The sequence below is a fragment of the Saimiri boliviensis genome, chromosome 10 (genome assembly GCF_048565385.1).
Source record: "Saimiri boliviensis isolate mSaiBol1 chromosome 10, mSaiBol1.pri, whole genome shotgun sequence".
NCBI classification, from domain to species: Eukaryota; Metazoa; Chordata; class Mammalia; order Primates; family Cebidae; genus Saimiri; species Saimiri boliviensis.
Genome location: NC_133458.1, coordinates 4153035 through 4165908, shown reverse-complemented (window position 1 = coordinate 4165908; position 12874 = coordinate 4153035). Strand labels below are relative to the sequence as shown.

General features: G+C 48.1%; 1 protein-coding gene across 7 annotated transcripts in view; it reads right to left on the bottom strand.

Annotated features, from left to right (window-relative positions):
- Positions 1 to 9135, bottom strand: part of PAXIP1 (PAX interacting protein 1) — a 60475-nt gene extending 51340 nt beyond the window's left edge. For 2 of the 7 annotated variants that reach the window (XM_074378861.1, XM_039472698.2), the window contains exons 1-2: positions 8616 to 8755; positions 4162 to 4296 (exon numbers count right to left, since the gene is read on the bottom strand). In XM_074378861.1, coding sequence (XP_074234962.1) covers positions 4162 to 4296; positions 8616 to 8696 — 216 coding nt within the window. In that variant the 5' untranslated portion in view covers positions 8697 to 8755. Of the gene's footprint in view, positions 1 to 4161; positions 4297 to 8615; positions 8892 to 8922; positions 9009 to 9042 lie in introns of those variants that run through there. The other 5 variants (XM_074378862.1, XM_074378863.1, XM_074378864.1 and 2 more) reach the window with 4 other exon arrangements.
- Positions 9136 to 12874: the final 3739 nt, after the last annotated feature.

Sequence of the window (12874 nt, the reverse complement as noted above, 5' to 3'; positions counted from 1 at the left end):
GACAGCGACTCCCAGAAACCCCTCTCTGCTCAAGCTCCCAAGTTTGAGCGCTAAGAGAAGAGTCCCAAAAACGAGTCTTGCTAGTCGTCCTTGGTGAAATTTCAGAGCCTGGGGCAATGCACGATAAGATTAGGATGGGTGAAGGTCTGATCATTCCTGTATAAAGTGGGAGGGGGCCGCTGTGACCACAAGTATGTTCTCAGGCAGCTTTTAGGAAGGGCCAGTCTGGAAATGCATCACATTACAACCATCCATCCACTCAGCATATATGCTGAAAATCTCCCCCCAGGGAGCTTGGGTAGGATATCCCAGTTTAAAGACTGCTGGCTATCATAAAGTCCCATCCAAGCAGAAGAGAATCACTCTGAGGCCCTACTTTAGATAAGTTTAGATAAAGTAATCCAAAGATAGGAAGTAGGCCACAGTATGAAGCAGAAATGGAGAACTATAAAAGCATAGTAATAAAAGAACTATTTATCCCAAAGGCAAAGAACAATATATAAAAATAAACCTGGCCAATCCCAGCACTTTGGGAGGCCAAGGCGGATGGATCACTTGAGGTGAGAGGTTTGAGACCAGCCTGGTCAACATGATGAAACCCCGTCTCTATTAAAAATGCACAAATTAGCAGGGCATGGTGGCACAGGCCTGTAGTCCCAGCTACTCAGGAGGCTGAGAGAGGAGAATCACTTGAACCCAGGAGGCAGAGGTTGCAGTGAGCCAAGAGCACGCCACTGCAGTTCAGCCTGGGAGATTGTGACTTTAAAAAAATTACATAAAATAAGCCCACTACAAATCAGCAAAATTAACATTTCCAATGATACCCAAAGGCCACTGAGAAAAATACCTCAATTAAAAAAATAATTTTAAAGTTTTGGTGCCTAAAGAAGCAAGGCACTAAAGTTTTAAACATTTATAAAATTCAAATATGTAAATGATAGGTAAACTGTCACCGTGTATAAAAATGCCTTATTTTTAAAATGTATTGTCAAACTTAATATCAAGGTAAAGGCCAAGGGATACGCCTTAGGGAACCAGGTCTCAGCCTTCAGTCAGCTGAATTCAGACTCAACTATTAGCAGCAGGATCCAAAATTAAGACAGGCCCGTAAGGTTCAAACTAAGAATATTAGGATCTACTCCAACTATCTTAGAGTGCAGGCAAACTGCTGGATCAGCTCCGAAATCCTCTACCACCTCATAATGTGACACAGCAGTCCCCGCACAATACAGGTGCTGCCACAAATTACAGGCAGGCTGGAATACTACTGGGTACAGACGAAATATGTCTGTCACTCATTTTAAAATACTATAGCCAGAGGGGGGAAAAGTTGGGTTCGAATACAGTAAACTACCTTGGCAAAATGATGATAATCCTAGAAGCTAACTGCTAATTGTACAAGTAACGGTATTTTTACTTAGCCTTATTATATACTGACTTTCCCAGGAAAGTGAATACCGTGTAAAATGAAGGAAGACTGCTTTGTTTAGCTCAGAACTTTACAGGAATTGATGACCATTCTGAAATGCCACCTCACGGCGGCGACCCCACTTGTGGGGTATGAGATCAATCTGCAATTGCAGCAGGTACAGGCAGTGACTCTACATATAGCAGCAGCTACGCCCAAGTGTTTACACAATGAAATATATACTTATTATTTACTTTCCTTTTATTTTTCCTTCATATTTCAGTTTGGACAATTTACATATACGTATTTTAAAGGTTGGCTTACCTATCGATTCATTTTTAGATAATAAGGGGGGTGCTAACAAAGTATTTATTACAAAAAAGGGGTTTGGAGCCAGGCAGGTTTAAGAACTACCTCAGATAGTTGGCCTGGCAACAATAACCGAGGTGTTAGTAAGATTGCCCTTTCACATAAAATCTGAGTAAGGTATGCAAAGCCACTTTAATGAGACAATAGCTCCAGGCTATTGTCTGAGAGAAAGAAAGTTTGTAGGAAGGGGGAGGGACAGGGATATTGTCCCTATAATCAGGACAATGAAGCAAGCCAGGGACAAAAACATGTTCCAAAGAAGAGGGTGCCTCAGCTCAGGACCTCATCCCTGTTGGGGCACTGGGTAAAGGAACCAGGAAACCTGCTGATAGTCAAGTCTTCACAAAGGGGTCTGCATCCACAGTAGCTCTGAGCTGGCCAGGCTGAAACAAGCCCACCAGTGCATGAGCGTGACTGTTACCACCACAAATTCAGAGTCATTCTGACTTCTACAGCAGTCTCGAGAGTGGTTTATAAACAGCTTCTCTTCAGATAGAGCCACTTTCACATTTATTTTCAAAATTTGAGTTTGTGGCCAGGCATGGTGGCTCACACCTGTAATCCCAGCACTTTGGGAGGTCGAGGTGGGCAGATCACTTGGGGTCAAGAGTTCGCCTGACCAACATGGTGAAACCCCATCTTTAATAAAAATACAAAAATTAGCTGGGCGTGGTGGTGTTTGCCAGTAATCCCAGCAATCCCAGCTACTTAGCAGGCTGAAATCCGAGAACAGCTTTAATCTGAGAATAGCTTTAACATGGTAGGTGGTTGTTGCAGTGAGCAAAGATCATACCACTGCACTGGACAACAAAGTGATATTTCATCTGAAAAAAAAAAAAAAAAAAAAAAGAAAAAAGAAAAGAAAAGAAATTCAAGTTTGTAAAGCCTACAAGGCAGTTTCCAAACCAGGGTACTGGGGAGGTCACCACTTCCCAGACGCCAGGTGGCTTCGCTAGCCCTGCAATTTGACTTAATAGCAATCTTTCTATTTTTTTTACCCTATTTCTTTTTTTTTTGAGAGCTTAGTGTCTCACTGTGTTGCCAGACTGGAGTCCGGTAGCTATTCACAGGTGTGATCACAGTGCATAGCAGCCTTGAACTGCTGGCCTCAAGCAATCCTTCCACCTCAGCCTACCAAGCAGCTGGGACTATAGGTGAGTGCCACTGCACCAGGCTGGCAATCTTTCTTAATTCCTAACACCGTTATTATGAAACCATAGTAACTTTCATACTGATTTCTTTGTAAGGCAAAGTATTTAATAACATGAAGAGGGAATAAAATGGTAGTGGTATAGAACTATTTTAAAACAAATACTTAGTAGAGAAGATCTGAAATAAAATGGAAGCATCAGAATTACAAAATTTAACACATTTTTAAAATATGCATTTCAACAGAAGTCAACTAACTTATTAGCCCTAACAGAGTAGTACAGCAGGTAAACAACATCTGAACAATTCTCCCACCAGCTGAATCTCCTATTTTCTGCAATACATTACCCATCGGTCAAGTTGGATACAGTCCAGCCAACTATTGGGTGGACAATGTGACTAAAGGTCACTGTGACCCTTGTCAGCAATGCAGTTGACAGGGGACCCCCTTCAGCTGACCGGAAATCAGCACCACTTGCCAAGGTGAGGGTGGAAAGTAACTCCATCCTAAATGTCACCTCCTGACAGGCCTTAGCCCACTTTTTGAATCAAATACACTCTAACAATAATTCAAACACCCATGTGATTGAAGGCATCAGATCTGTTTCCCATGACAGATTGCCTTGGCTTAGAAAACTTCCAGGCAGTGGTAATACTGTGAGTTCTGTAGCAGGCATAAAGGATGACCCAGAATTACTTATGACATACAGAAACCGTTGCTCTGACTTGGTTTAGCGGAAAGGGCCTGAAAGTAAGAAAGTGACTGAGATGTTAAAGATGTCAACAGTTATCTGGCAACTTTCCACATAAAATGAGACTTTAGGTCTGGGCACAGTGGCTCATGCCTGTAATTCCAGCACTTTGGGAGGACAAGGTCGGATCACTTGAGATCAGGAGTTCAAGACAAGCCTGGCCAACATGGCAAAACCTTGTCTCTAATAAAAACACAAACATTAGCTGGGCATGGTGGCAGGTGCCTGTAAGTCCAGCTACTCAGGAGGCCGAGGCAGGAGACTTGCTTGAACCCCGGAGGCTGCGGTTGCAGTGAGCCGAGATCACACTACTGCACTCCAGCCTGGGCAACAGAGTGAGACTCTGTCTCAAAAAAAAGTTAAAAAATAAAAAATAAAACAGGACTTTAGCAAAGACCCTGAAAAGAGCTATACTGAAACTTCAATGTGTACTTACATGACACACGAGGAAAAGAAATAAAACAAATTGTATTTACTACTGACCTTTACAACAGGTAAATCAAAGACTTCCCGAGCTTCTCCAACCTCTGGATTGTCCCCATCCTCCGAAATTATGTGTGAGGCTAGTGCATTGTAGGAAACTTCCTTCGCTTTTCCAGCTTTCAGAAGCTGAATAACCTAAAAAACAAGAAAACCCACACAAGTTAAAATGGACAGCGCTGTACTGCACTCTTGATTTATATAATTATTGGACATAATGGAAATTTTTAATAAAATATGCCGTATTTCCCACATAAAAACTAACAGCCTTTTACTCTGAATAATATGCCAATGAAACTTCTGGGGATAATAAAAGTCAGCAAATCTTGATTCACTGACCAAGTAATAGAGGCTATTGTGAGTCAAGTACTGGACATGGCGTGTCCTCCAGACAGATGGGCTGGACTGACCAGGACATAGCACAGTCACTGCCGTGGCAGGGCCAACACACACGGCACTCCTGGGCAAGGGGAGTTTCACCACAATTAAGGAAAGATTCTGAAAGAGGAGATAATGAGCAGAACCCTTGTGAACGTCTGGGTGTCAGGCAAAATTCCATACACCAAGGAGGTGGCAGTGTTGAAGGTACCGAACAGGTGAATACATACCAGACCATAAAAGGGCTTTCTAACACCCTATGCAAAAAAGTCTGCTTCATTCTGGGGTATCTGCAGGGACACTGAAGGATTTCACACAGGAAAAGTAGCACAGATTTCATAGAAAGATGATGTGTGAAAAGAATGGATTGGGTTGGCTGCCTGGGTTTGGCTAGCTGGGTGACTAAAGAGGCCTGTTAAGAAACAGGCGCAATAACCCAGGTCAAAGAGGCATCCACTAAAGGGATGTCGCGAGGGGCAGAAAGGCGGAAGATGAGAACGAACTGGCGAGCCTTGGTGTCTAGCAGAGGTATAAGCAGAAGAGCAAAGTCCAGACTGAAACGGTAGGGGAATACGAGGACCACTCACTAAGGAAGATATTAGAAGGGTGGCAGGTGGGGGATGCAAGAACATGTTTTAGAGTGGGCACACTGTTCTGCAGGGGCCATGTGTAATATCCAGCAACAGGCATCCAGTTGCAGCTAGGAAAAGAAGTGGATCTCACCGAACAAAAAGTCATCAGATATTACACAGACCGGAGCCAAAGCCATGAGGTGATCCCATTGCAGAGTGGGAGGGGAGCTAGAGAGTGGACACCACAACTGATACTTCAGGGCCAGGTAGGGAAGTACGTATTGTAGGAGAGAAGCATCCACAGAAGCCAAGGAAGCGAGGGTGAAGGAACAGTTGAGTCAAGTGCTTCAGAGGAGCTGGCTAGTGTCTAAGCTGACAATGAATACCAAGTGTGAAAGTGATATGGTGCCCAAAAAGCTGAAGTGACCCACAAAAGCAACGCTCTTCTGGGTACCCTCTCTGCAGCAGAGAGCTTTCTTCTTTCACTTATTAAGCTTTTGTTCTGCTGGGTGTGGTGGCTCACACCTGTAATCCCAGCACTTTGGGAGGTTGAAGCAGGTGGATCACTTGAGGTCAGGAGTTCAAGACCCACCTGGCCAACATAGTGAAACCCTGTCTCTACTAAAATACAAAAATTAGCCAGGCGTGCCGGTGGGTGCCTGTAATCACAGCTACTCCAGAGGCTGAGGCAGGAGAACTGCCTGCACCCAGGAGGTGGAGATTGCACTGAGCTGAGATCGTGCCACTGCACTGCAGCCTGGGCGACAAAGCCAGACTCCATCTCAAAAAACAAACAAACAAAACTTTTGTTTCAACCTCAAAATAATAATAATAAAATAAAGTGACCCTCAGGCTAGGCAACCTTTTCACAATACTATACTGACCACTAACAGATATGAACTAGGGCAGAGGCTCAATATTCAATAAGTGAAAAACAGCGATCGCTGAGCAGGGGTCACTTTTCCTTTACTTCTTCCCTTGACCTCTAAGCATCTTCAGCTTCATGCATCTGTTCCACCTGTCTGCAGAAAAGACACCCCTCCTTTTCCTATCCTCCAGTCTTTCTGATCCTACCGCCTTCTTCAAGAGTCTTTAATTCCAGTCTCTCCCTGTCCACAGCTATGCTCCCTCCACCTGTAAACAGTGAAGTCTCCCACATCCTCCCGTGTGCTTGTGATGCAACACAGAGCCCTCCCAGCCCTCTCCTCCTCTGGCACCTTCTGTTTTCTTCTCAGGGCAAATTTCCTGAAAGAGCCTAACCTTTCTGTTCTCAGTTTCCATTCACTCTTCAGCTCCCTGCAAACCAGCTCCTTCCACCGACACTCTACCAAAAATACTTATTCAGTTTTCACAGACTTTGAGGATGCCAAAACCAAGCGCTTATTTCCATCTCCACACTACTGAATATCTTAATAGATTTATCTCATGTCACTCTGTTCCACATATAGTGATCATCCTGATGTATTCCAAATGCACGAATGCCTTCATCCCTCAGCACACACGTTCCACATGAAAATATTCCTTCATGTTCCCAACTTCTGCTTATCTCAAAAGCTAACTGAAATGACACCTACTTAGTGACATTTCAGTGGTGTGTGCTCTGCACCCCAGTGGAGAAATCTGCTACCCCTCGTACTGTGATGTGCCCAAGTGTGTTCCCTCCCCGAACAATGGGGGGCGCTCAAGGGCAGGTACCATGTCCTCTTCACCTTTATGTTATACCTTCCACCCAGGCCATGCCTGCCTCATACTAGACGGTCTACATGTGAACTTATAATCCACAGTCAGAAGAGTCAGAGAATCAGATGTCCAGACTCTAAACGTTTCAGAAAATACACTCTTTCAGACGAAAGTGGTTTGCCAAGGACATTTTTAAGCGCTTAGATTTAATTCATAGTTGAGTAAATATGATTCTAGTTCAACTTGTTCCAGGTTTTAAGTAAAATTTGGTCCAAGTGCCTTGTAAGAGCCAAAGTCCTAAAATCAAACAGGAAGGGTAGGAAGGAGGGGGCAGAGAAAAATGGTGGATAGCAAAAAAAAAAAAAAAAAAAAAAAGTGGGGGGCCGGTAATCATCATCAATACTGGAAAAAGCTAAGACTGTTATAACACTGTTAACGGCACTCATTTTGATCACTCTGTGCTCAGTAACCGTTTTACTCTTTTAATGAGAAGCAAGATGTTTCTCTTTTTCGTGTGTGTGAGATAGATTCTCGCTGTGGTCGCCCAGGCTGGAATGCAATGGCGCCATCTCCGCTCACTGCAACCTTAGGCTCCTGGGTTCCGGCAATTCTCCTGCCTCAGCCTCCCGAGTAGCTACAACTACAGGCGCCCGCCACCACATCTGGCTAATTTTTGTATTTTTGGTAGAGAAGGGTTTTTACCACGTTGGCCGGGCGAGTCTCGAACTCCTGACCTCTGGTGATCCACCTACCTCGGCATCCCAAAGTGCTGGGATTACAAGCGTTGAGTAACCACGCCAGGCCTAAAGTTACAGCGCAAAAGGGTCCAAGAAAGTTGTTACTAAGATACAAAGACGAACCTCAAGAAGGCCAAGGCCAGTCTTCTACACCAGCCAAGTTCATTTGCTAAATATTAGTCTCCGGCCTTCCAGGCCTAACTCTGATCACTCGGCACCCCCATCCTGCAAGGTGGGCGCCACTGATGTCACACCCAAGGCAACATTAAAAAAAAAAAACCGTACAGTTAAACTTTTATGAAGGAAATGTTCTGAAGATTAACCTGAAGAGGATATTCCACTAAGATGCATTCCTATCAGGGACTGCTAACTGTGTGACATCAAACAGATGTATTATTATAGGAATACGAACGAAAACCTACAAGAGTCTTCGGCACGAGCCCAAACTACGCAAAATCAAATGTGTAATGTGATGGTGTTACCAGGGTACCGTCAAATTAATCATCCGACTGGGAAAATCAAGGAAGACGAGCGCCGGCCCCCACGTGCAAGGACGCAGGCTGGAGGGGAGCGCCCCTCGGCCCCGCTCAGAACCGCGACTGCCCGGGCGGCGGGGGCGGCCACGCCGGGACAAGGACACGGCCCCCCGCGGCCGAGCGAGCCCCGGAGCCCCGCGCGAGCTGCCCGGGCCGGGGATCCCCGCAACCTCTCGTTCGTCCTCCGAGCCGCGACGCCCGGCGCGGGCCAGGGGAGACGCGACCCCGCGCCGGCCACGCTCAAGAAAGGAGCAGAGCGCGAGGGGGCCCGCTGGGCGCGGGGCGACGACCTCGGGGCCCCAGGCCCGGGCTCACGGCGCGCACCGGGGGCCGAGGCGCACGGTCCCCGCCGCCCGGGCCGCCCTGCGCGCCCGCCCTCCCCGGGGCCCCGGCCTCCCGCGCCCACCCCGCGGCCGCCCCTGCCCTCCGCGCAGTCAGGCCGGCGGCCTCGGCGGACCCGACGCTCTGCGCCCGGCGCGCGCCCGCGGCGGGAGCGGGGACGGGGACGCGGACGCGGACGCGGGGGGAAGCCGCGGCGGGCGCGGGCGCGGTACCTGCGGGTCGATGTCGCCCACCGCGTAATACTTGACCTCCCTGAACATCTCCTCAGGAACTTTGGGCGACTGGTCCGACATGATCGCGGCGGCCCGGGAGGCTCCGCGGCGGCGCCCGGCCCCGCCCACCCCCCGCCCGCGGCCCCCACGGTGCCCGGCGCCCCCGCTCGCCCCGCCAACGGCCCTGCCCGCGCGGGCCGGGCCGGGTCCTGCGAATCGGGGTCCGCTCCCCCGCCCTCCGCGCCCCCGCCCGCGCCCGCGCCGAGCGCCCGAAGCGCGGGAGCCGCGCGCGCCCTGCGGGACGCACCATCCCGCTCCGGCCGCCGAGGGGGAGCGCCGAAGAGCCGCCCGGCCGCCGGTGACGCCCCGCGCCTGTGCCGCCGCCCACGGTCCCCGGAGAGCTGACAGCCGCGGACTAGCTTCGAACCTTGCGGTTCCGTGGCCACCGCTCTGCAAGGCGGGAGCTCTTGGGACGAGGGGAAACCCGCGCCCCCCTCGGCGGGGCCGGAGTGAGCCGGTCGCGGGGAGGAGGGGAGCAGGCAGGCCCCTCCCGTCACCACACGCGGCTGCTCCAGAGCGGCGCATGCGCGCGGCGGAGGGGGCGGGGCTGCGGGACCGGGCGCGGGAGCGGGCGCGGGAGCGGGAGCTGGATCCGGATCCGGGCCCGGGCCGCGGCCTCCTCGGGCTCATTGGCCCGGGGCGGAGTGGGGTTGGGGGTCGCAGGCTGTTCGCGGTGGCCGAGAGCGCGGCCGGACCTGGAGTAGTGCCTCGGCGCCCCTGCTGGGAACGGCCTGGGGCCCCGCTGTCCTGAAGGGCAGGGCCTGGTCCCCGGCGTCGCGCCCTGTCCGCGCTGGCGGAGCGTCCCAGACGGCCGAGCCCGCGCTGCACCTGCAGCCCCGGGAACCCCGGGAAGCCCCGCTCGGCAGGTCAGCGCTGCACGGCGGCGGTTCTAGGGCTCATGCTCTTATGCACACCTCGCCTGCCTTCCGCCACAAGTCCGCAGACACGGCAGAGTGGCCTCGGGGTCACCTGCCCGAGACACCTGCGCGACCGAAAGTTGGGAGGAGAAATCGGGCCTGGATGACGAACGCGGCCGTTTTTATTTCCCGTCTCACGACAAAGCGGAGACCAGAAGCTCCCGGGTGATGATCGGAATATTACCTGGTCCTAAAACTGGAGCACTGTTTGTGAAATTAATCTGAACCAGGCCCGCGGTGTCCTTCCCACGGACCTGAAGTCACTACTGCCAAGCAGAAAACTTTTTTTTTTTTTTTTGAGACGGAGTTTCGCTCTTGTTGCCCAGGCTGGAGTGCAATGGCGCGATCTCGGCTCACTGCAACCTCCGCCTCCTGGGTTCAGGCAATTCTCCTGCCTCAGCCTCCCGAGTAGCTGGGATTACAGGCACACACCACCATGCCCAGCTAATTTTTGTATTTTCAGTAAAGAAATACAAAAGGGTTTCACCATGTTGACCAGGATGGTCTCGATATGTTGACCTCGTGATCCACCCGCCTCGGCCTCCCAAAGTGCTGGGATGACAGGCGTGAGCCACCGCGCCCCGCCCGCGGGAAACCATTTTTAAGTAAATGTTAGTGAAACTGGTTTTAAAAAAGAGAAGGGGCCGGGCGCTTTGGGAGGCGCAGGCGGGCGGATCATGGGGCCAGGAGATCGAGACCAGGCTGGGCGACACGGTGAAACCCCGTCGCTACTAAATATAGCCTGGCGTGGTGGCGGGCGCCGGTAATCCCAGCTACTCTGGTGGCTGAGGCAGGAGAAATGCTTGAACCCGGAAGGGGGAAGTTGCAGTGGGCCGAGATGGCGGCAGCTGGACTCCAACTCAAAACAAAGAAAAGGCTTTCAGAATTCCTCTGTGCTACACTAACGTAACAGATTAGATCACTTTCCAGGCTTTAAGTTGGCCTTTGTTCTATCATTTTTTTTTTAACATGAAAGTTGTGTTGGTTCGTTGATCAACATGCAATCTGTTGTTAATCAGGTGAATACAGTTTTGTCTTTAAATTTGTGTGTGTCGTGAGTGGTTTTGTACAGGCAGAAGGTAAACCGCACATTTAAATATACTTAATGATTTATCATTCCAATGTTTGCTGTTTTTTTTGTGTGTGTGGTTTTTTTTTTTTTTTAGTCTTTCTCATTTGTCTCTTGAACAATCTGAAATTCTAAGGCTCAAAAATTTATTTTACAAATTTAGGTTGATCATTCCTAATCTGAAAATCTGAAGTCTAAAATGCTCTAAAATTTGAAATTTTTTGAGTGCTGACATGACCCCACAAATGGAAAATTTCACACGTGCCCTCCTGTCACACTGGTTCACAGTCAAATCACAATCAAGCCAGGTGTGATTGTGTAGTGCCAGCTCCTCGGGAGGTTGAGGCAGGAGGATTGCTTAAGCCCAGGAATTTGAGTCCAACCTGGGCAGTATAGCAAGACCCTTTCTAAAAACAAAACAGTGAAAACATTTTTTTTAATAAATGCCATCAAAACTTTGTTTCATGCACAAAATTATTTAAAATATATAACCTTACCTTCAGGCTATGTGGGTAAGGTAAGGTGTATGTGAGACAAATGAATTTTCCATTTAGACTTGAGTCCCATCCCCAAGATATCTTATTACATATATGCAAATATTCCAAGTCAAAAATATCTGAAATACTTTTGACCCAAGTATTTCAGATAAAGTTTATTCAACCTGTAATTAAAAACACTGAGTGCTTGCCTGAAGGAAAAACCAAGAATTTATCATCCATCCTTAATTTTGTATGACATCCTTTCTAATCAGGAAAACTTCAATTACCTAAAAATATATTTGATATATTCTGGTATATATTTTCATTATGATGTTTTATGTTCTATGTTGGGAACATACCAGTGTAATAAATACTGTAGATCCAAATACAGATCATGCCTTTTTATTGACCTGTGTGAGAGAACTTATTTATCCTTTCTGTGTGAGAGAACTTATTTATCCTTTCTGTGTGAGAGAACTTATTTATCCTTTCTGTGTGAGAGAACTTATTTATCCTTTTGGTTTTTCTTTTGTCTTTTGTTTTTTGAGACAGGGTCTCACTCTATCACCCACGGAGTGCAATGGTGTGATCTCGGCCCACTGTAACCTCCACCTCCCAGGATCAAGCGATTATCCTGCATCAGCCTCCCGAGTAGCTGGTTCTACAAGTGCGTGTCAGCACACCCAGCTAATTTTCATATTTTTAGTAGTGATGGAGTTTTACTGTGTTGGCCAGTCTGGTCTTGAACTCCTGACTCATGATCTGCTGACCTCGTTCATGATCCGCCTGCCTCAGCCTTCCAAAGTGCTGGGGTTGCAGGTGTAAGCCATGGTGCCTGGTTGTCCTTTTGTTTTTCTTGGGTAAACACAAACTAAGTAGGTGATTTTATGTTAAAAGGCCTGAAGTGGACTTCAACTAGGTATTTTATTTTGTGAATTAAGAAAGCAAGTTGTAATGTTCCAAAGAACAAGCTTACCCTACTTCAGGTTCTGATAGTCAATAAGGTAAATTGTGGGATTAAGAAATCTGCTATTTAAGGCCTGAACAATGGCTTACGCCTATAATCCCAGCACTTTGGGAGGCCGAGGTGGGCAGATCACCTGAGATCAGGAGTTCAAGACCAGCCTGGCCAACATGGTGAAACTAAAAATGCAAGTCTCTACTAAAAATGTAAAAATTAGCTGGCCACGGTGGCGTATGCTTGTAATCCCAGCTACTTGGGAAACTGAGGCAGGAGAATCGTTTGAACCCGGGAGGCAGAGGTTGCAGTGAGTCAAGATCACACCACTGCACTCCAGCTCGGGTGGCAGAGTGAAACTGCATCTCTAAATAAATAAACAAATAAATCTATTTAAAACCCCATCAACCTGTCAGAATTCGTAAAATATCACATGTGAACTGTGCGAAGCGGTCCACACAAGTGGATCTTACAGGAGCAGCATCCGGAAGGGCTGGAGGCAGTGCCACACAAAATACACCTCGGAAAGTCTCAAATACTACTGCTCGACCAACAATGAAAAATAAAAATGTTTAAATTAATGCCATGTGGATAAAGGATGTTCTGAGGAAGTCTAAAAATCTGGCACCCTGACATCATGAAGAATAACCCATCTAGCAGAGGATGTAAAGATGGCAAGTCAATGTTTAAAGACAAGTGGTAAACTCACAGAAATTATCTTCCCCAAAATGGCCATTTTGCTTATGGAACAAAATATAATGTTGACACTCCTGTAT